Here is a 23568-nt window from a genome sequence, read left to right as displayed (position 1 = left end):
TAATGATTTAGTCCTTTGTTGGGATTTCCACATTTCCCATTGATACCCCAGGGCAGCGGACGCCTGGGCTGGTGTGGGTGGGCTACGTTACCGACAAAAGCTGCAGCTGATTTGCCAAATTCATCACGCATGTCTTCAGATTGGAAACAGGTCCAATGCCGTGGCGGAAAAACGCGATGTGTGGTTTCAATAACAAAAACGATAATAATAGAAATTCGTCTGAATTTCCACAGATATGGTGCTAAAATGACAACAGCTGGCACGAGAAACATTATTCATTTCTCGTTGAGAAACCAGAGATGGAAATGATCAAACCAACAAAGGCCCTATACTGAGATAGCCTATTGGCTAAGTGACAGTTCATTATAAGAAACAATTGAAAGTTAACGCCCCATCCGATATTGTTATTATATGCGATATAAAAGATGATGCTGTCGCGTAAAAGTTGTAATGCATCGTCATATCACATCGTAAATTATATTTAAAGCAGCTTAGTCCTACAGAGAAATAGAGCTAAACCCAAGTTAAATTCACCTGCTGATGAACTTTTTAGTCATTTGAAGTATAGTCGTTCCATTCATTTTTTCTTAAGACCCCAGACTCTCACTCACAAACACACACACACAAATAATTTAAAACTATTATTCTTCAGACATTCGTCTACATATTTCTGTTTCCAATTCTGTCACAATATCCCTTCAATGTGTAAGCCTGATCATACTGAAAACAAAAAATGTAGACTAACAAATGTTTTTTTATTAGGAAATATTGAATAGCACTTCAAAGACAGGATGTTTTCTGTCAATTTTACATAAACACCTCATAAACACCACCTTTATTCACTTAAAACCGTGGCAGTGCAGTGTTTAATGACTCAGGCATAATGTGAGAGGCATTGTATATCATGAATTACTAGTCCATCCACATTTAAGGAACTGCTGAGTCAAACAATAGTGATGTAAGAAACGAAATAACGGGAAGTGTGTTCATGTCTAATATCCTGTCAATGATGCTTTACTCACCCTTTCTGCATTTAGGAGGGCTCAAGAAAAGGTTGGAATTTCATAAATCATCAGGTCAGTAGGTTTTGCTTTACTAGAGTTTTCACCATCGCCTTGATCTGATGTAATTTTTTTGTGCTATTATATTTACCTCCCCATGCCTTCAGTTTCAAATAGCTTTTGTCAAATAAACAAATATTACAGCTCTATGAAGGAGCACATTTCCAAGGAGTCTACATCAACCACATGTTAACTACAGAGGACCAAAAGCAATTTATATTCTAGAATACCTAATCATGTTGAGTGTGTACTGGAGAGACTTTGCTCCAAAAGCGAGCATGACGCCATCTTGTGGCATAAATGAAAAATCACACCATCACGTTCAAAAACACAAGACATCATCAATTAACACTTAGAGCAGGGACGTGCAACCGGCTGAACCAACCCTTTTGTAGGCCCGTGTACCAATAAAAAATGGTAATAATAATAAACTACCGGTAAAAAGTTTTAGTTCGTTCAAGAGTTTTTATTTGCACTATTTTCTACATTGTAAAGTAATAGTATAGACTTCAAAACTATGAAATAGATCATATGGAGTCATGTAGTAACCAAAAAAGTGTTAAACAAATCAAAATATATTTTATATTTGAGATTCTTCAAAGTAGCCACCCTTTGCCTTGATGACAGCTTTGTACACTCTTGTCATTCTTTCAACCAGCTTCACCTGGAATGCTTTTCCAACAGTCTTGAAGGAGTTCCCACATATTCTGAGCACTTGTTGGCTGCTTTTCCTTCATTCTGCGGTCCAACTCATCCCAAACCATCTCAATTGGGTTGAGGACAGGTGGTTGTGGAGGCCAGGTCATCTGATGCAGCTCTCCATCACTCTCCTTCTCGGTCAAATAGACCTTACACAGCCTGGAGGTGTGTTGGGTCATTGTCCTGTTGAAAAACAAATGATAGTGTCACTAAGCACAAGCCAGATGGGATGGCGTATCGCTGAAGAATGCTGTGGTAGCCGTGCTGGGTAAGTGTGCCTTGAATTCCAAATAAATCACTGACAGTGTCACCAGCAAAGCACCCCCAGACCATCACACCTCCTCCTCCTCCGTGCTTCATGGTGGGAACCACACATGCGGTGATCATCCGTTCACCTACTCTGCGTCTCACAAAGACACGGCAGTTAGAACCACAAATCTCCAATTTGGACTCATCAGACCAAAGGTCCAGATTTCCACCGGTCTAATGTCCATTGCTCGTGTTTCTTGGCCCAAGCAAGTCTCTTATTATTATTGGTGTCCTTTAGCAGGGGTTCCTTTGCAGCAATTCGATCACGAAGGCCTGATTCAAGCAGTCTCTTCTGAACAGTTAATGTTGAGATGTGTCTGTTACTTGAATTCTGTGAAGCATTTATTTGGCCAGCAATTTTTGAGGCTGGTAACGGTAATGAACTATTCCTCTGCAGCAGAGGTAAATCTAGGACTTCCTTTCCTGTGGCGGTCCTCATGAGAGCTAGTTTCATCATAGCGCTTGATGGTTTTTGCGACTGCACTTTAGGAATCTTATATAATTGTTGAAATGTTCCAGATTGACGGACCTTCATGTCTTAAAGTAATGATGGACTGTCGTTTCTCTTTGCTTATTTGAGCTGCTCTTGCCATGAAATGGACTTGGTCTTTTACCAAATAGGGTTATCTTCTGTATAGCTCCCCTAACATGTCACAACACAACTGATTAGCTCAAACGCATTAAGAAGGAAAGTTCCACAAATGAACTTTTAACAAAGGAACACCTGTTAATTGAAATGCATTCCAGATGACTACCTCGTGAAGCTGGTTGAGAGAATGCCAATAGTGTGCAAAGCTGTCATCAAAGCAAAGGATGGCTACATTGAAGAATCTCAAATATATTTGGATTTGTTTAACACATTTTCAAATCAAATCCAATCAAATCCAATCCCATATACGTGTTTAGCAGTTGTTATTGTGGGTGTAGCGAAATGTTTGTGCTTCTAGTACCGACAGTGCAGCAATATCTAACATTTTCACAACAAATACCAAATACACACAAATCTAAGTAAAGGAATGGAATTAAGAATATATGAATATATGGATGAGCAATGTCAGAGCGGCATAGACTAAGATACAGTAGATAGTATAGAATACAGTATAAACATATGAGATGAGTAATGCAAGATATGTAAACATTATTAAAGTGACATTATTAAAATAAACCTTCCTAGGGATAGCCCCCTTTTTACATTTTTTTGCCTAAAATGACATACCCAAATCTAAATGCCTGTAGCCCAGGCCCTGAAGCAAGGATATGCATATTCTTGGTACCATTTGAAAGGAAACTTTGAAGTTCGTGGAAATGTGAATTGAATGTAGGAGAATATAACACAATAGATCTGTCAGAAGAAAAAAACAAAGAAAAAAAAACATTTTTCTCCCACCATCTTTGAAATGCAACAGAAAAGTCCAAAATCTAGCCATCACTCTCGTAATTCCGATGGTGCCCAAAAGATGGCAGCAGTGTATGTGGAACGTTTCAGACAAATTACTCGAAGTATGAGCAAACTACATGTAATTTAGTGTGAAGTCACCCAGGTACATTTGGGCAAATCGTGAAGGAGACATTTACATTCACATTACATTTTTCTACAAGAATATCGTCAAATCTGAATACTTGGACTTTGATTTAGCTTTTCCAGTATTAGTAGCCATATTATAAGTTCAACGTTTGCAAACAGAGTTTTCATAACTTCATATCTCTCCATATTATTATAATTTTTGTCCAAAAGGAAAAGGCTTGCTGTTGCACAAGGTTAGCAACAACATTTTGCAACAGATACTGGGTTTCCGCATAGCTTTGTTTGACCCCGATTGGTGTTTATTTGACAAAGTTACAGTCAATCAAGTGAAGATCGCCCGCGTCATTGGCGTGCCATTAAGGCGTCGCTCTGACCAAATTTGGTGTCCTATAGGATATACTACACTCCTAATGATATAGTGAACTCTGGTTACGTTCTAGGATCTCTGAGGAATAAATATGAACATGATTTGACTGGTTGAAACAACGTTTAGGGTTAGATTTCATAGATTCCTTTATTTGCAAATTGAACGAGTGGAAATACAAAATCGATCATGCATGTGTCATGATGTTGGCCTGGAGGTTATGACAGTCATAAATACCTCTCCCCCCTTTTTCCTCTCTACCCTACTGATGTGACATTTGAACATCCCTTGGTTAACATAGAGATTCTGGAAACAGAAGGTGGGGGGGGGGGAAATGAACCATATTCTGATAATCCGACCAGTTGAACATATGCGGTGGTACTTAATGAATATGATGTCAGTTCAGTTGTCATCTGAGACATTCTCATCAATGATAGGAAGACATAACTACAATGTGCAGTCACTGACATGGTCACTCAACTACTGTTACCCAAGTGACTGACATAACAATAGAAAAACTGCTGATGCACAACCAAATCAAAATTCAAATCAAATTTATTTATATAGCCCTTCGTACATCAGCTGATATCTCAAAGTGCTGTACAGAAACCCAACCTAAAACCCCAAACAGCAAGCAATGCAGGTGTAGAAGCACGGTGGCTAGGAAAAACTCCCTAGAAAGGCCAAAACCTAGGAAGAAACCTAGAGAGGAACCAGGCTATGGGGGGTGGCCAGTCCTCTTCTGGCTGTGCCGGGTGGAGATTATAACAGAACATGGCCAAGATGTTCAAATGTTCATAAATGACCAGCATGGTCGAATAATAGTAAGGCAGAACAGTTGAAACTGGAGCAGCAGCATGGCCAGGTGGACTGGGGACAGCAAGGAGTCATCATGTCAGGTAGTCCTCGGGCACAGTCCTAGGGCTCAGGTCCTCCGAGAGAGAGAGAAAGAAAGAGAGAATTAGAGAGAGCATATGTGGGGTGGCCAGTCCTCTTCTGGCTGTGCCGGGTGGAAATTATAACAGAACATGGCCAAGATGTTCAAATGTTCATAAATGACCAGCATGGTCGAATAATAGTAAGGCAGAACAGTTGAAACTGGAGCAGCAGCATGGCCAGGTGGACTGCGGACAGCAAGGAGTCATCATGTCAGGTAGTCCTGGGGCATGATCCTTGGGCTCAGGTCCTCCGAGAGAGAAAGAAAGAAGGAGAGAATTAGAGAACGCACACTTAGATTCACACAGGACACCGAATAGGACAGGAGAAGTACTCCAGACATAACAAACTGACCCTAGCCCCCCGACACAAACTACTGCAGCATAAATACTGGAGGCTGAGACAGGAGGGGTCAGGAGACACTGTGGCCCCATCCGAGGACACCCCTGGACAGGGCCAAACAGGAAGGATATAACCCCACCCACTTTGCCAAAGCACAGCCCCCACACCACTAGAGGGATATCTTCAACCACCAACCTACCATCCTGAGACAAGGCTGAGTACGAGACGGCCTACAGAGAGGAGGTGAGGGCCCTCGGAGTGTGGTGTCAGGAAAATAACCTCACACTCAACGTCAACAAAACTAAGGAGATGATTGTGGACTTCAGGAAACAGCAGAGGGAACACCCCTCTATCCACATCGATGGAACAGTAGTGGAGAGGGTAGCAAGTTTTAAGTTCCTCGGCATACACATCACAGACAAACTGAATTGGTCCACTTACACTGACAGCGTCGTGAAGAAGGCGCAGCAGCGCCTCTTCAACCTCAGGAGGCTGAAGAAATTCGGCTTGTCACCAAAAGCACTCACAAACTTCTACAGATGCACAATCGAGAGCATCCTGGCGGGCTGTATTACCGCCTGGTACGGCAACTGCTCTGCCCTCAACCGTAAGGCTCTCCAGAGGGTAGTGAGGTCTGCACAACGCATCACCGGGGGCAAACTACCTGCCCTCCAGGACACCTACACCACCCGATGTTACAGGAAGGCCATAAAGATCATCAAGGACATCAACCACCCGAGCCACTGCCTGTTCACCCCGCTATCATCCAGAAGGCGAGGTCAGTACAGGTGCATCAAAGCTGGGACCGAGAGACTGAAAAACAGCTTCTATCTCATGGCCATCAGACTGTTAAACAGCCACCACTAACATTGAGTGGCTGCTGCTAACACACTGTCATTGACACTGACCCAACTCCAGCCACTTTAATAATAGGAATTGATGGGAAATGATGTAAATATATCACTAGCCACTTTAAACAATGCTACCTTATATAATGTTACTTACCCTACATTATTCATCTCATATGCATACGTATATACTGTACTCTATATCATCGACTGCATCCTTATGTAATACATGTATCACTAGCCACTTTAACTATGCCACTTTGTTTACTTTGTCTACATACTCATCTCATATGTATATACTGTACTCGATACCATCTACTGTATGCTGCCCTGTACCATCACTCATTCATATATCCTTATGTACATATACTTTATCCCCTTACACTGTGTATAAGACAGTAGTTTTGGAATTGTTAGTTAGATTACTTGTTGGTTATCACTGCATTGTCGGAACTAGAAGCACAAGCATTTCGCTACACTCGCATTAACATCTGCTAACCATGTGTATGTGACAAATAACATTTTATTTTATTTTATTTGATTTGAGTATAGCCCACAAAGATCTCCGCCACGGCACAACCCAAGGGGGGGGGGGCGCGAACCCAGACAGGATGACCACAACAGTGAATCAACCCACTCAGGTGACGCACCCCCTCCAGGGACGGCATGAGAGAGCCCCAGTAAGCCAGTGACTCAGCCCCTGTGATAGGGTTAGAGGCAGAGAATCCCAGTGGAAAGAGGGGAACCGGCCAGGCAGAGACAGCAAGGGCGGTTCGTTGCTCCAGAGCCTTTCCGTTCACCTTCCCACTCCTGGGCCAGACTACACTCAATCATATGACCCACTGAAGAGATGAGTCTTCAGTAAAGACTTAAAGGTTGAGACCGAGTTTGCGTCTCTGACATGGGTAGGCAGACCGTTCCATAAAAATTGAGCTCTATAGGAGAAAGCCCTGCCTCCAGCTGTTTGCTTAGAAATTCTAGGGACAATTAGGAGGCCTGCGTCTTGTGACCGTAGCGTACGTGTAGGTATGTACGGCAGGACCAAATCAGAGAGATAGGTAGGAGCAAGCCCATGTAATACTTTGTAGGTTAGCAGTAAAACCTTGAAATCGGCCCTTGCTTTGACAGGAAGCCAGTGTAGAGAGGCTAGCACTGGAGTAATATGATCAAATTTTTTGGTTCTAGTCAGGATTCTAGCAGCCGTATTTAGCACATCATTTTTGGACAGAAAGTTTCTGATTTTTGCAATATTACGTAGATGGAAAAAAGCTGTCCTCGAAATGGTCTTGATATGTTCTTCAAAAGAGAGATCAGGGTCCAGAGTAACGCCGAGGTCCTTCACAGTTTTATTTGAGATGACTGTACAACCATTAAGATTAATTGTCAGATTCAACAGAAGATCTCTTTGTTTCTTGGGACCTAGAACAAGCATCTCTGTTTTGTCCGAGTTTAATAGTAGAAAGTTTGCAGCCATCCACTTCCTTATGTCTGAAACACATGCTTCTAGCGAGGGCAATTTTGGGGCTTCACCATGTTTCATCGAAATGTACAGCTGTGTGTCATCCGCACAGCAGTGAAAGTTAACATTATGTTTTCAAATAAGGTAAAATATATAGTGAAAACAATAGTGGTCCTAAAACGGAACCTTGAGGAACACCGAAATTTACAGTTGATTTGTCAGAGGACAAACCATTCACAGAGACTAACTGATATCTTTCCGACATATAAGATCTAAACCAGGCCAGAACATGTCCATGTAGACCAATTTGGGTTTCCAATCTCTCCAAAAGAATGTGGTGATCGATGGTATCAAAAGCAGCACTAAGGTCTAGGAGCACGAGGACAGATGCAGAGCCTCGGTCCGATGCTATTAAAAAGTCATTTACCACCTTCACAAGTGCCGTCTCAGTGCTATGATGGGGTCTAAAACCAGACTGAAGCATTTCGTATACATTGTTTGTCTTCAGGAAGGCAGTGAGTTGCTGCGCAACAGCCTTCTCTAAAATTTTTGAGAGGAATGGAAGATTCGATATAGGCCGATAGTTTTTTATATTTTCTGGGTCAAGGTTTGGCTTTTTCAAGAGAGGCATTATTACTGCCACTTTTATTGAGTTTGGTACACATCCAGTGGATAGAGAGCCGTTTATTATGTTCAACATAGGAGGGCCAAGCACAGGAAGCAGCTCTTTCAGTAGTTTAGTTGGAATAGGGTCCAGTATGCAGCTTGAAGGTTTAGAGGCCATGATTATTTTCATCATTGTGTCAAGAGATATAGTACTAAAACACAAATCCCCTCCCCCCTTTCCCCGTCATAAACCCCATCTCACACCCAGGCCCTGGTGGGGTTTCACTTCCTTTGTGACATCATGATTTTGCCCCATATCAAAACATCCGATGAAGGGAGTAGGCTAGTTGAAACACATAGGGGAAATCCTAAATCCCCCCTTCCCCTCCCTCGCCCATCCATTTGCGCGTAGACACTTCGATTGAGCCTGCAACGCTGCAGGCTTTCTTAGCGAATTGGAATACCATAAAGCACCACGTTATTTCACACAAAATAATGGAGAGGCGTGCCTAATTATATGACACGTGTATTTGTTTACAGTGTGTCTGCTGTCGAGATTTGACAAATGCAAAATATTAAATACCTACCTTAAATGTTTAACTGTTACCGAGTTGCTGCCATGCTATGTTGTTGTCTTATATGTCTCTCTTTAAATAGTGTTGTGGTGTCTCTCTTGTCGTGATGTGTGTTTTGTCCTATATTTTTATTTATTTTTAATCCCAGCCCCCATCCCGTAGGCCTTTTTCCTTTTGGTAGGCCATCATTGTAAATAAGAAATTGCTCCTAAGTGACTTGCATAGTTAAATAAATAAAGGTCAAATAAATAATAATATTATTTGGAAAACAACGGGGGGGATTTGTACATTTAAAAAAAAGTGAAACATGAATTGCATCACGAGTGTGTCCTGAGGTTGATGGGTTTACTTATCCCCTCACCACTCTCAGAAAGTACCCACAGAGATTCGTCAGCAACAACTGACAACAGAACGCCCACGAGACTGTGGTTTGGGATTCACAGAAAAGTTGTTTGTGTGATTTACCTTTTTTCTGATCACATGACCTGGCCAGCAAAAAAAACTCTGGGCGCATTCGGATCACTTTTGTCAAGTCCTTTCAAAATGTGTTGCATTATGGGGATATACATTGACCTACATGTCGACTGCATAAACGTTACAAAAATCATGTGATCAAAAGTAATAATGTTTTGAACGCAGCCATCGCCTGCGTTGTGTGACTCTCTATTGTCAGCCAATCATTAGTGCGTTTTTGTTTGACCCACGCAAGGGTGACGAAAAACGTGACTTAAACAGGAACCAACTTTGCGCAAATCATGTATACAGTAGATATGTGATATTTGAGACTCTCTCACAGTAATTGATTATACAATGTACACATATATATGTTTCCAGTGTGAGTGTGTAATATGGGGGTTGGAGACATGTTTATTTGGACATAATAAAGAAAAACTTGTTTAAACAATGCGAACACTGTCATTTTGCACTGACCCTTGCTGTTGGAAAATCACATCAGTAGCTAGGTTTAAATCCAATTGGCTACAGATTTTCATGCAAATATGATAAAATCCGCATAAAGAAAATATGTAAATTTTCCCATCAGTGGTGTGTTGCCACCAAACTGACTTGTGGATTAAAATCAGTGTTATGAGGTAGTGCACAAAAAAATGTACTTTTTTGCTTACATTTTCATGTACTTAATAAATATTGAAAGTTCAATGTGTTTCTATGGCATTTTCAACTCATATTTTTGTCACAAAAACTGTTGTATTAAATAGAAGTCTGCTAAATGACTTAAATGTAAATGTAAATGTAGAAAATGTGTCTACTCTGGTCATGACACATGCTCTCTAGCCAACAGCTCACAGTTACAGTGAGGGTAGTCTACATGATGAGTTTACTAGGGATAAACACCCGTCTAGCATCAATAATCAGATACAGTGAGGGTAGTCTAGTCTACATGATGAGTTTACTATGGATAAACACCCGTCTAGCATCAATAATCAGATACAGTGAGGGTAGTCTACATGATGAGTTTACTATGGATAAACACCCGTCTAGCATCAATAATCAGATACAGTGAGGGTAGTCTACATGATGAGTTTACTATGGATAAACACCCGCCTAGCATCAATAATCAGATACAGTGAGGGTAGTCTAGTCTACATGATGAGTTTACTAGGGATAAACCACCCGTCTAGCATCAATAATCAGATACAGTGAGGGTAGTCTAGTCTACATGATGAGTTTACTAGGATAAACACCCGTCTAGCATCAATAATCAGATACAGTGAGGGTAGTCTAGTCTACATGATGAGTTTACTATGGATAAACCACCCGCCTAGCATCAATAATCAGATACAGTGAGGGTAGTCTAGTCTACATGATGAGTTTACTATGGATAAACCACCCGCCTAGCATCAATAATCAGATACAGTGAGGGTAGTCTAGTCTACATGATGAGTTTACTAGGGATAAACCACCCGCCGATAGCAGCATCAATAATCAGATACAGTGAGGGTAGTCTACATGATGAGTTTACTAGGATAAACACCCGTCTAGCATCAATAATCAGATACAGTGAGGGTAGTCTACATGATGAGTTTACTATGGATAAACACCCGCCTAGCATCAATAATCAGATACAGTGAGGGTAGTCTAGTCTACATGATGAGTTTACTAGGATAAACCACCCGTCTAGCATCAATAATCAGATACAGTGAGGGTAGTCTAGTCATGATGAGTTTACTATGGATAAACACCCGTCTAGCATCAATAATCAGATACAGTGAGGGTAGTCTACATGATGAGTTTACTATGGATAAACACCCATCTAGCATCAATAATCAGATACAGTGAGGGTAGTCTACATGATGAGTTTACTAGGGATAAACACCCGCCTAGCATCAATAATCAGATACAGTGAGGGTAGTCTAGTCTACATGATGAGTTTACTAGGGATAAACCACCCGTCTAGCATCAATAATCAGATACAGTGAGGGTAGTCTAGTCTACATGATGAGTTTACTATGGATAAGACCGAGAATATTTATATTTGTCAAATGGCAGTCAAGCATCGATCATGTCATAAGACCCTCAATATTTATTGGAAAGGAGCATCAATCTCATAACAGTGCACTTTCACCACCCTGTGAATTTCATAACTTATTTAATCTGTAGCCTAATAAACTGCATGGTTTCCCAAGTAGTAATAATGGGAGGACCACAACACCATATCATAGCGTGACTCCAAGTTTACAGCATTTTCACCCCCATTTCTCGCAAAACTGATTTTAAAAGACACAATGTCGAACGAGCAAATGATCTGTCGGCATTTACAAAATTGTACAGCTGTTGTGATGTGTTTTATATGTATGACTTTACTTGCATAAAAACTGTGGCTGGAAACGTGGTTAGTGACGGATTGATATTTACTGTGGAGGGGGGCTGGTACAACTCAAAATAAAAATGACCCCCAACATTGAAAATATTATCACATGACCCTCCCCTTGTAATGTAAAATAAATTGAGCACCCTTGCTACCTCATAGAATTAACTCAAACTAATGTTTATGACCAAAAAGAACAATAACTAGCAACCCTGTGTTTATAGACATGGATATCGACTTTGGTACTTCAGCATGCTTTTGTGGCACAGTCCATGAAACGCAAGGTTACATGCCAGAAGGTAGGGTGCCACGTGCCTGTATGACCTCCCTACAACGCCTGGGCATGCTCCTGATGAGGTGGCGGATGGTCTCCTGAGGGATCTCCTCCCAGACTTGGACAAAGCATCCGCAACTCCTGGACAGTCTGTGGTGCAACAGTTGGTGGATGGAGCAAGACATGATGTCCCAGATGTGCTTACAGGTCTGGGGAATGGGCGATTCCAGGCCATAGCATCAATGCCTTCCTCTTGCAGGAACTGCTGACACACTCCAGCCACATGAGGTCTAGCATTGTCTTGCATTAGGAGGAACCCAAGGCCAACCACACCAGCATATGGTCTCACAAGGGGTCTGAGGATCATTATAAATGGCAGTCAGGCTACAGCACATGGAGGGCTGTGCCGCCCCCAAAGAAATGCCACCCCACACCATGACTGACCCACCACCAAACCGGTCATGCTGGAGGATGTTGCAGGCAGCAGATCGATGACTGTCACGTTGTCACATGTGCTCAGTGGAAACTGCTAAAGAGCACAGTGTTCTCTGGCAAATGCCAAACGTCCTGCACTGTTTTGGTCTGTATGTGGACGTCGGACCCTCATACCACCCTCATGGAGTCTGTTTCTGACCATTTGAGCAGACACATGCACATTTGTGGCCTGCTAGAGATCATTTTGCAGGGCTCTGGCAGGGCTCCTCCTGCTCCTCCTTGCACAAAGGCGGAGGTAACGGTCCTACAGCTGGGTTGTTGCCCTCCTACGGCCTCCTCCACGTCTCCTGATGTACTGGCCTGTCTCTGGCAGCGCCTCCATGCTCTGGACACTACGCTGACAGACACAGCAAACCTTCTTGCCACATCTCGCATTGATGTGCCATCCTGGATGAGCTGCACTACCTGAGCCACTTGTGTGGGTTGTAGACTACGTTCATGCTACCACTAGAGTGAATGCACCCCCAGCATTCAAAAATGACCAAAACATCAGCCAGGAAGCATAGGAACTGAGAAGTGGTCTGTGGTCCCCACCTGCAGAACCACTCCTTTATTGGGGGTGTCTAGCTAAATGCCTATAATTTCCACCTGTTGTCTATTCCATTTGCACAACAGCATGTGAAATTTATTGTCAATCAGTGTTGCTTCCTAAGTGACTTGGAGTTACATTGTGTTGTTTAAGTGTTCCCTTTATTTATTTGAGCAGTGTATATATAGATATATATATAGATATATAGAGATACACCTTAGAGATACACCTTAGCCAAATACATTTAAACTCATTTAAACTCAGTAATCCTAGTAAAAATTCCCTGTCTTAGGTCAGTTAGGATCACCACTTTATTTTAAGAATGTGAAATGCCCACAACCCACAACCAGATGCATCTGTTATATATATGCATCTGGTTGTTGGCAATTCCACTAAGGGTGACCCCTGGCTCTACACGGAGCACAACATCAGGAAGTAGCATTAGCCACTAGTATGGTGGTGGAAAATTGTGTTTTGTAAAGAAAGAACACATATTTTCCCGTTTTTTTTCCCGCCTTCTCGTCATTAAATCGATTTGGAGAGTAAACCGACTCCATTGCAGCCTGAATGGAGAATGTTTTATGTACAAATGGAAGAGAAGCTTAGACTTAACATCAGAGAGAGAGATATGCCAAGGGCATGCTACAACACCTAGATGCATTTCTTTATGTCAAATGGCTCCTGCGTCAGCTATACAGATAGAGACGTACAAAAGGAGGCTAATTCATAAATTTTCGATCCAAATATTTGTATAAAGATAAGCATTATATTGTTAGATTATATGAGTAACTCTGGTAGGCCTAAAACAGACTTCCTCACCTCAAGTTCAACTGTCTGAGTCAGTTGGAGAGCCGGGTTGGGAGAGCTTATATCACAGGTCTGCAGTAGCTTAAGCTTGACTTACCAAACCTTCACAAATGTTTCTAAACTTTATTAAGATAATATAAAAAGTAAGTCAAGCCATTGTTTATAGGGAAAATACAGACAGAAGATTGAATGTAAACCAGGGAAAAAACGCACTTGTCACATTCTGACCTTTATTTCCTTTGTTTTGTCTTTATTTATTATGGTCAGGGCGTGAGTTGGGGTGGGCAGTCTACTATGTTTGGTTTCTGTTTCAGCCTAGTATGGTTCTCCATCAGAGGCAGGTGTCGTTAGTTGTCTCTGATTGAGAATCCTACTTAGGTAGCCTGGTTTTCACTGTTGGTTTGTGGGTGTTTGTTTCCGTGTGTGTGTTTGTCGCCACACTGTACTGTTTCGGTTTGGTTATTTCACATATTCGTTTATTGTTTTTGTATTTCATAGTGTTCAGTGTTTTTCTTATTAAAATCGTCATGAACACTTACCATGCCACATCTTGGTCCGATCCTTACTCCTCTTCAGAGGAAGAGGAGGAAATCTGCAGTTACAGCACTACCATTCCCTGTGCCCAATAAAAAAACACACAACCCTCCCCCCAGTAGATTTCGACCTGTCCCTATAGTGTGTGCCTTTCAATTGTTGCAGATGCACCTTGCTGACTTCCCTCCTTGACTTTTGTATACAGTTGGTTGCTTTTGCCTCACCACTTAAATGAGCCCTCTGTAATTAGTTACTGAGTTTTCCCAGTGAGGTCACTTTAAAGTCAGAAAAAACTCCCTTCCCTATTTATAGCACATGCATTGCAGCAAAATCGGTGAACTAATTTATATAAAACCCCCCATCAATCTTATTACAATTTTTTTTAAAACACTTCCTCTCATAGATGGGGGCTGAATGGTCATTCATGGTGTGATGTCGAAGTTGTACAGGCCAGATGTGTTGGTTCATGTTTGTTTGTTTTCTTCATGTGTTTAGTTCTCACGGAAAGCTGAGTCTCTGGCACCCTGCCTGTCTGGAGGAATGTCATTTCAGTTACTCAATGTCTACTTAAATTGTATTGTTTGTCACTTCCTGTTTTAGTGAATGTAATGTTTATTACAGAACATTGTATTTAAAGTGTGGACAGAGATTGTGATATAGACTGAATATACCAAAGAGTAGGAACTCCCCCTTTTGCCGTCAGAACAGCCTCAATTCGTCGGGGGCATAGACTCTGCAAGGTGTCAAAAGTGTTCCCCAGGGATCCTGGCCCATGTTGAATCCAATGTTTTCCACAGTTGTTTCAAATTGGCTGGATGTCCTTTGGGTGGAGGACCATTCTTGAAAACACAAAGGAAACTGTTCAGTGTGAAAAACCCAGCAGTGTTGCAGTTCTTGACACAAATCGGTGCACCTTGCATCTACTACCATACCCCCCTGTTCAAAGGCATTTAAATATTTTGTCTTGCCCATTCACTCTCTGAATGGCACATAGACCCAATCCATATCTCAATTGCCTCAAGGCTTAAAAATCCTTCTTTAACCTGTCTCCTCCCCTTCATCTACACTGATTTGAAGTGGATTTAACAAGTGACATCAATAAGGGATCATAGATTTCACCTGGATTCACCTGGTTAGTCTATGTCATGGAAAGAGCAGGTGTTCTTAATGTTTCCTATACTCGGTGTAAAGCATGCACAGAGGTGATGATTTAAAGTGTTATTAGGTAGGCCTATTTTTGTAAATAAAACATCAGTCAGCTTTAGAGGCCCGGGTGGTGTAAAGTAGCCCTACTTGGAATAAAATGTAGTACTTTTAATAAAAGATTATTGAATGTAATTCAATTGGATTCAATTCAAGCCTGCTTTCCTCTACTATGTCTTCATTGAAACTCCCCATCATACAGTAGTAGGTGAACGAACATACAGTATATCATGCCCCATTCAATGGTAGAATAAAATAAATAGGGTCTGAGGCCAGGCTGTCAGGGAAAACTACTGGCGCTCATATCATAGTTAGGGTCAGAAGTTTTGTGATCCGGTGAGCCTAATCACTGGCGATGATGATTCTTTGTTGAAACCTTCCATCCTGTGTGACGAATGTCTTGTGACACAATACGCATATTTCAGCCATTTTTCCACAGCTAGGTTGCATTAGAAATGTTCTATTAGTTGATGTCAATTATGATTCCAATGTACTCATCTTAAATGTGTTAATACATAGTTGTCAGTGAGCAATATAGCACTGTGCACTTTACTCTGGTTAGTAAAGAAAAAATCTGGTTAGTAAAGAATCATCAATGCATTCAAAACTCAAGCATTTCATCAAATGTCATGACACTTTCATTTGGCATTTTTCCATCTGTATGATGTGACAGGTTGTTCCATGAGAAAGCTGTTGATAAATCAAAATCAAATCAAATTTCATTTGTCACATGTGCCGAATACAACAGGTGTTGTATTACCGTGAAATGCTTACTTACAAGCGCTTAACCAACAATGCAGTTTTAAGAAAATAGAATTAAGAAAATATTTACAAAGTAAACTAAAGTAAAAAATTAAATCTATAAAAAAGTAACACAATAAAATAACAATAATGAGGTTATATACAGGGGGTACCAGTACCAAGTCAATGTGTCTTACTGTCACTCATGAGTTAAAGGGAGAAATTCCCTACCTTAATCAGCCCTCAAAGTCAGCCAAATCCCCGATTTCACAATCTTTCACATGCCACAATGACTCACTTCCAGGACTCGGCTTTAAAACAGCTCTCTCCCCACAGTGGCAGACAAAGCGGTTTTCTTCTCATAGCGGCAGATTCAAACTCTCCACAGACAGAGAAGGAAGGACAGAAAGAACTCGCAACTGGACTGACAAAGAGAGAAAGATATAACAATAAACTACTTTACAATACCTGTTACCAGCTAGATAACAACCATAGACTTTATTAGAGGATTTCTAGTAGGATCACCTGTAACCCCAAGATGAGCATCAGAATGTCAGCCAGCCTTGTCATTGTGCTCCTGGCCCTCCTGACCATTACTGAGGGTGAGTTTATATTATTACCTACATCACTCTGACTCAATGCATTGACACCAATGGACATGAATATAATGGTTATGAGCAGTAGGATTACTATTTACCTTTATTGTACTGTATCTTGTATCTTATTGTACATACAAATACATCTGCATCTCTCTCTCTCATATATATATATATATATATATATGAAATATATACTGTATATATACTGTATATATGCCATTTAACACACACTTTTATCCAGAGCAACTTACAGTCATGCTTGGATGACTTTCTCTCTTTCCCTCTCTCTAACTAATCAAGTGTGTTTGTCATCTCGGTGGATAACTGTGTATTCCTTCTACCACTGACCCATGACCTCTTACCTCTAACAGGGATGAGTCTGAGAGGCATGGGGGCTGACCTGCGATGTCGCTGCATTGAGACGGAAAGCAGACGAATTGGTAGACTCATTAAGAAGGTGGAGATGTTCCCTCCCAGCTCGCACTGCAGAGACACTGAGATCATGTGAGTCCTGCTGCTTCCTGATTATAGTCATATTACACTGGCAAATGCTTACTGTAAAATATGGTTATTATAGGATGTTGACATTAAATGTGGTTACTATATAATGTTCATTTCAAAAATATATAACTTCAATTAATCAGTCCTACTCCCTGACTACCATCCAATTTCACTAGCTAACGCTGACATTAAAATGTAGTTATTACCAGGTTTCATGATTGTCTGACTGTGCTGTGTGTCTGTCCTGTAGTGCCACTCTGAGCAAGAGCGGTCAGGAGATTTGTCTGGATGTCAGCGCTCCTTGGGTCAAGAGGGTCATTGAGAAGATGCTGGCCAAGTAAGTACAATATCAACTTGTACAGCCTAAGGATATAAACCGACCGGGTAAAACAACACAGATAGGATGACTGTCTTTTAACAAAGACAAAATTGGACAAAATTATGTCATAAATACAGCAGAGCATGACTTGCTTCACCTGACAGAAATATGTCTAGTGACATTATTTAATCTTTCCTTATCTTTCCTTATCCTGAGCTTGGGGAATTTTCTGATCTTGCTTCACAAAAAGTTGTGAATTAACTTCACATGGGCAATTATATTGTAATAACGTAATCTTTTATTTTCCTCAACAGCAAAAAATGAAGAGGGGGAATCATTCCATGAATACTCTGGGATTCTGAAGATACAAACCAAATAAGTATTTATAAGCTTGATAGGCTGAATTCTATCATGTTCTATCCAGGTTGAAATACAACATTAGATTGAGAGTGGCATGAGACTGTTTTAAGAGAAAAGACAGTCCGTTTCTTATATACAACCAAGTACTATGTACTAAACTTATATTTTATTTTAATTTATCAATTGTTTTTCTTTCATTGTTATAATCAAATTATGAGATTTACATGCATTCCGGTTGTATTGGAATGATTTCGTAATACAAACCTCAGTATATTTATTGATATATTTATTTGCCTATTTATTCATATTAAACTGTTGGATCATGTTGAAACTTCCAATCTAATTAAATTACAATAAATGCGTGAAAGAAACCTCTGAAATCTGCCTCTCGCTGTCTCTATTTCCTGTATATAACCATTACTCTAAAATGCAATCACAGCTTTTTATAACAGCTGGACTTAGACAAGCTTTATGACACTTTTCCCTGAAGCAAGGGAGGGTAGAGCATTGTAACAACAATACTAACAAGCAATCATTCAGTAAAAATAGGGACATCTCCTCACAGTAAACCAAAAGTTGGATTTCCATTTGAAAGGAAAAGGGTCATTCATTGTTGCCCGTTTGAGTCATGGATTAAGATAGTGCTTGTTTTTACACAGTGGCCAATGAGCTCGGCTTGGATACAAGTCACTTTAGAGCAGTGGTTCTCAGCTCATTTTGCCTGGGGACCCACATTTGACAATGACAATTGAGTTGCGACCCAATATGATGGACTGTTGATGATTACATTTTGTATTGTTGTATTGCAGCTGCTTTCTTGCAAAATAGACTCAATTATGGTATTAAAGAAAGGCATTACACAGCCATATTAACTGAGAAAACATGTAGTATAAATTCATGAGAATAAGCCATTTAACTAAGCGACCAGTTCAGGAGTTGGGTGTAATAAATTATCAGACTCACAACATGACATCAAATCCAGCCCAAGAATGTTAATGAACTGTAACACATACCAGTGTTTGAAATAGAAGAAAAAAAAATCATTAGGAATTCTTAATCATCAATTACCATGTGAATAGTTTCACAGCTTTGAAAATATATTTTTTAAAGGTTTATGTTTTTAACCCGTTCAATGATATGTTATATGAATGTCAGAATTAATTAACAATAATAATTAACAGAGTGAACAATAACTCATTAACCTGTTTATATATCTTGTATGTGCGTGCCCGCACGTGCGCGTGTGTGTGTGTGTGGCCTGACAGTGTGAAAGCTGGGGGTGTTTCTTTAGTTTGATAAGTTCATTGAAGTCTGGGGTGATGGTTGGCAGGGCAACTCGGAGGTCATGCTGGCAGTGCAATTTGTTTCTACTTTTAGTTTTCAGCACGGCCATAGTAGAGAAGTCACTTTCACACAGATAGGTAGTGCTGAACGGTAGCATGATCCATGACAGGCGAGAGCAAGATACTCTCCCATTACACCAGAACTGTGGCAGTGTCATTTCCGTGAACTTCATGCTCCGTCCGCGATCAAATGACAGCTCCAACAGCAGATCCTTTTCGTTGCTTGGCAACATGAGGCTTCCCATCTCCACTCGAAAGGTGTCCGGTGTCCAGTCATCTAGTCTCCTGTTCTCCTCCAACAAGTAGTCGCAAAACTTTCCCTGCAGGTTGACAAGATGCTGTTTAGCGGGTTTTTTCAGTGTGTCGTGATGCGCTATGCTGATCAGATTCTGAATCTCGAAATCAGCATTGGGAAACATGTCAAACCTCCGGTTAGAAACATGATATGCCCAAACAGTAAGCTTAATCTTGAAGGAATCCACTTTGTCCATCTGTTCAAATTGATTGTCCCCCCTCCCTTACATTGACACATTGAGCAAATTCAGATGATCAAAAATATCCGCAAGGTAGGCAACCTGCGCAAGCCATTCCTCACAATCAAAATATTCTAAGCTCATAAAAGTGACCCAAAAGTTTACCCTGGAAAGCCAGTAGACCTCTGCATGATAAAGCACCTGCTGGTGCTCCCACCCCAAATCCCTGTAGAAGGCCTGGAGACACCTGCTGGTGCTCCCTCCCCATATCCCTGCAGAAGGCCTGGAGACACCTGCTGGTGCTCCCTCCCCATATCCCTGCAAGAAGGCCTGGAAACACCTGCTGGTGCTCCCTCCCCATATCCCCGCAGAAGGCCTGGAAACACCTGCTGGTGCTCCCTCCCATATCCCTGCAGAAGGCCTGGAAACACCTGCTGGTGCTCCCTTCCCATATCCCTGCAGAAGGCCTGGAAACACCTGCTTGTGCTCCCTCCCCATATTCCTGCAGAAGGTCTGGAGACACCTGCTGGTGCTCCGTCCCCATATCCCTGCAGAAGTCCTGGAGACACCTGCTGGTGCTCCCTCCCCATATCCCTGCAGAAGTCCTGGAGACACCTGCTGGTTCTCCCTCCCCATATCCCTGCAAGAAGTCCTGGAGACACCTGCTGGTGCTCCCTCCCCATATCCCTGCAGAAGGCCTGGAAACACCTGCTGGTGCTCCATCCCCATATCCCTGCAGAAGGCCTGGAAACACCTGGTGGTGCTCCCTCCCCATATCCCTGCAGAAGGCCTGGAAACACCTGCTGGTGCTCCCTCCCCATATCCCTGCAGAAGGCCTGGAAACACCTGCTGGTGCTCCCTCCCCATATCCCTGCAGAAGGCCTGGAAACACCTGCTGGTGCTCCCTCCCCATATCCCTGCAAGAAGTCCTGGAGACACCTGCTGGTGCTCCCTCCCCATATCCCCGCAGAAGGCCTGGAAACACCTGCTGGTGCTCCCTCCCCATATCCCTGCAGAAGGCCTGGAAACACCTGCTGGTGCTCCCTCCCCATATTCCTGCAGAAGGTCTGGAGACACCTGCTGGTGCTCCCTCCCCATATCCCTGCAGAAGTCCTGGAGACACCTGCTGGTGCTCCCTCCCCATATCCCTGCAAGAAGTCCTGGAGACACCTGCTGGTGCTCCCTCCCCATATCCCTGCAGAAGGCCTGGAAACACCTGCTGGTGCTCCCTCCCCATATCCCTGCAGAAGGCCTGGAAACACCTGCTGGTGCTCCCTCCCCATATCCCTGCAGAAGGCCTGGAGACACCTGCTGGTGCTCCCTCCCCATATCCCTGCAGAAGGCCTGGAAACACCTGCTGGTGCTCCCTCCCCATATCCCTGCAGAAGGCCTGGAAACACCTGCTGGTGCTCCCTCCCAATATCCCTACAGAAGGCCTGGAAACACCTGCTGGTGCTCCCTCCCCATATCCCTGCAGAAGTCCTGGAGACACCTGCTGGTGCTCGCTCCCCATATCCATGCAGAAGGCCTGGAAACACCTGCTTTTCATGGAACTCTTTTTGATATAGTTGATACACTTGATCACATTCTGTAGAGTGGCGTGGAGCTCAGGCACGATGTCCTTCGCTACCAAAGCCTCCCTGTGTAGGAAGCAGTGGTTCCACGTCGCACTCGGTGCTCTCTCCAGGATCAGCTTTACTAATCCGTAGTGTTTTCCCGTTATGGCAGCTGCCCCATCAGTGGTCACACCAACACACCCATTCCAGACCAGTCCCACGGAGCCCACGGTGCATATCCATTGTGCTAAAGACAGCCTCTGCGGTGGTGTTGGGCAAATCAGCACTAAAGAGGAACTACTCCTCAAAGTTATAATCCCAGACGTGTCTGACATAGACCATTAGAATTGCATTTTTAGCCACATCTGTGGATTCATCAAGCTGCTGTGCATAATGGCCCTTTGCAGTGTTGCCCTATGATGTCTGACACGATATGTCCTCAGACATGTCCTGGATTCTCTTCCTCATGGTGTCATTGGATAGGGGTATGGTTTTAAGTTTGTTGGAGGCTGACTATCCCGTGATTTCAGTGCACATAACAATCGCAGCAGGGAGAATGAGATCCTCTGCGCTGGTTGGGCTTTTTTGCACTTAGCAATATGCTAAGGTACTATGCGCAAAGTGCCTTTTCTTGTACTGTGCATACCTTGTTCAATTCATCATGTGAGGCCTCCAGATATTGACATTTCCTTTAAAAAAAGTAAAATAAAAATAAATATAAAATATATGCCATTTAGCAGACGCTTTTATCCAAAGCGACTTACAGTCATGTGTGCATACATTCTACGTATGGGTGGTCCCGGGAATCGAACCCACTATCCTGGCGTTACAAGCGCCATGCGCCGAGCTACAGAACCACGTAATCTCTCTATCTTTATGGCTTGGAGGCTTGGTGCCCAGATACCTTTAAATTTAGGAAGGTTTCATGCTCTCATTAGCTAACAGCTCATTGCATAGGACCCACTTCAGTCTACAACAGTGGAGGCTCCTCAGAGGAGGAAGGGGAGGACCACCTTCCTCAGTGAAATTTCATAAAAATACTATTAGTGAAACATTAAAAAGGTTATCCTTTTTGAATAAAACTATACTAAATATATTCATATGTCACCAAATAATTGATTAAAATACACTGTTTTGCAATGAAAGTTTGTGTGCATTTGCCCGGCCATGGAAACCCATTTTATGAAGCTCCCGACAAACAGTTATTGTGCTGACGTTGCTTCTAGAGGCAATTTGGAACTCCGGAGTGAGCTTTGCAACAGAGGACAGACAATTTTTACGAAATTTGATGAACTGACTTCTTGGAAAGGTGGAATCCTATGACGGTGCCACGTTGAATGTCACTGAGCTATTCAGTAAGGCCATTTTAATGCAAATGTTTGTTTATGGAGATTGCATGGCTGTGTGCTCGATTTGCTACACCTGTCAGCAACAGACGTCGCTGAAATAGAAGAATCCACAAATTTGAAGGGCTGTTCACATACTTTTGTAATTATAATGTATGATCAGGGCTGGGCCTAGCGTTTTATGTTTTAAAGTTAGTTTCCTGCAATTCTATACATTTTGCCATTGACTATAGAGGAAGTATTGCCATTTTAAAGCAGGTTTTCTGCAATTCTACACATTTTGCCATGTGTCAGAGAGAACATCTAGCAATTGTATAACTAATTTCATGCAATTCGGGCTAGGGCCAGCCCAGCTCCCACAGCTCACTAACAGCATCACAACAAAACACACATAGGCTTTTGTTGAAGTAAATACTTATTTTCCTCTCACACTATCGGTTCCTCAAAGTGGTCTAATTCCGCCCCCTCCATTGTCCACTGCCCACCCTTTTCCCATCATAAACCCCATCTCACAATTCAACGCAGGCCCTGATGTGGTATCACTTCATGATTTTGCCCCATAGAACATTCGATGAAGGGATTAGGCTAGTTGAAACACACACTTGAATCCCAAATCACCCCCTTCCCCCCTCCATTTGCGTGTTCACGTACAAGCGTCCATAAACTGAAGGAGCAAAATTGTAGCATCTTGCCTATGCCGTTCGGCCATCACTCTTCCATATATTTATATGTATGTAACGGATGTGAAACGGCTAGCTTAGTTAGCGGTGCGCGCTAAATAGCGTTTCAATCGGTTACGTCACTTGCTCTGAGACCTTGAAGTAGTAGTTCCCCTTGCTCTGCAAGGGCCGCGGCTTTTGTGGAGCGATGGGTAACGATGCTTCGAGGGTGACTGTTGTCGATGTGTGCGCCCGGGTATGGGCGAGGGGACAGACGT

General features: G+C 42.3%; 1 protein-coding gene and 1 long non-coding RNA gene across 2 annotated transcripts; one reads left to right on the top strand and one right to left on the bottom strand.

Annotated features, from left to right (window-relative positions):
- Positions 1–16465: 16465 nt before the first annotated feature.
- On the top strand, positions 16466–18293 carry LOC118365565 (interleukin-8-like). Its single transcript, XM_035747879.2, has 4 exons — positions 16466–16736; positions 17105–17237; positions 17485–17571; positions 17868–18293. The coding sequence occupies exons 1-4, from the start codon at positions 16673–16675 to the stop codon at positions 17875–17877; spliced, it is 294 nt and encodes a 97-aa protein (XP_035603772.1). The 5' UTR covers positions 16466–16672; the 3' UTR covers positions 17878–18293.
- A 1687-nt stretch (positions 18294–19980) lies between these two features.
- Positions 19981–21148, bottom strand: LOC127914511 (uncharacterized). Its single transcript, XR_008088683.1, has 3 exons — positions 20900–21148; positions 20576–20621; positions 19981–20022 (listed from the first exon to the last, which is right to left on the bottom strand). It is a non-coding gene; the product is annotated as an uncharacterized LOC127914511 (long non-coding RNA).
- Positions 21149–23568: the final 2420 nt, after the last annotated feature.

Source organism: Oncorhynchus keta, chromosome 32 (assembly GCF_023373465.1).
Source record: "Oncorhynchus keta strain PuntledgeMale-10-30-2019 chromosome 32, Oket_V2, whole genome shotgun sequence".
NCBI classification, from domain to species: domain Eukaryota; kingdom Metazoa; phylum Chordata; class Actinopteri; order Salmoniformes; family Salmonidae; genus Oncorhynchus; species Oncorhynchus keta.
Note: the sequence above shows the minus strand (reverse complement) of the source record. Positions and strands in the feature narration are given on the sequence as shown.

Excerpts from the sequence above, each read along its gene's own strand:
- LOC118365565 (XM_035747879.2), top strand. The coding sequence starts at position 16,673 with ATGAGCATCAGAATGTCAGCCAGCCTTGTCATTGTGCTCCTGGCCCTC. Across the intron at positions 16,737-17,104 it reads CCTCCTGACCATTACTGAGG|GGATGAGTCTGAGAGGCATG; the intron begins GTGAGTTTATAT and ends TACCTCTAACAG. Across the intron at positions 17,238-17,484 it reads TGCAGAGACACTGAGATCAT|TGCCACTCTGAGCAAGAGCG; the intron begins GTGAGTCCTGCT and ends TCTGTCCTGTAG.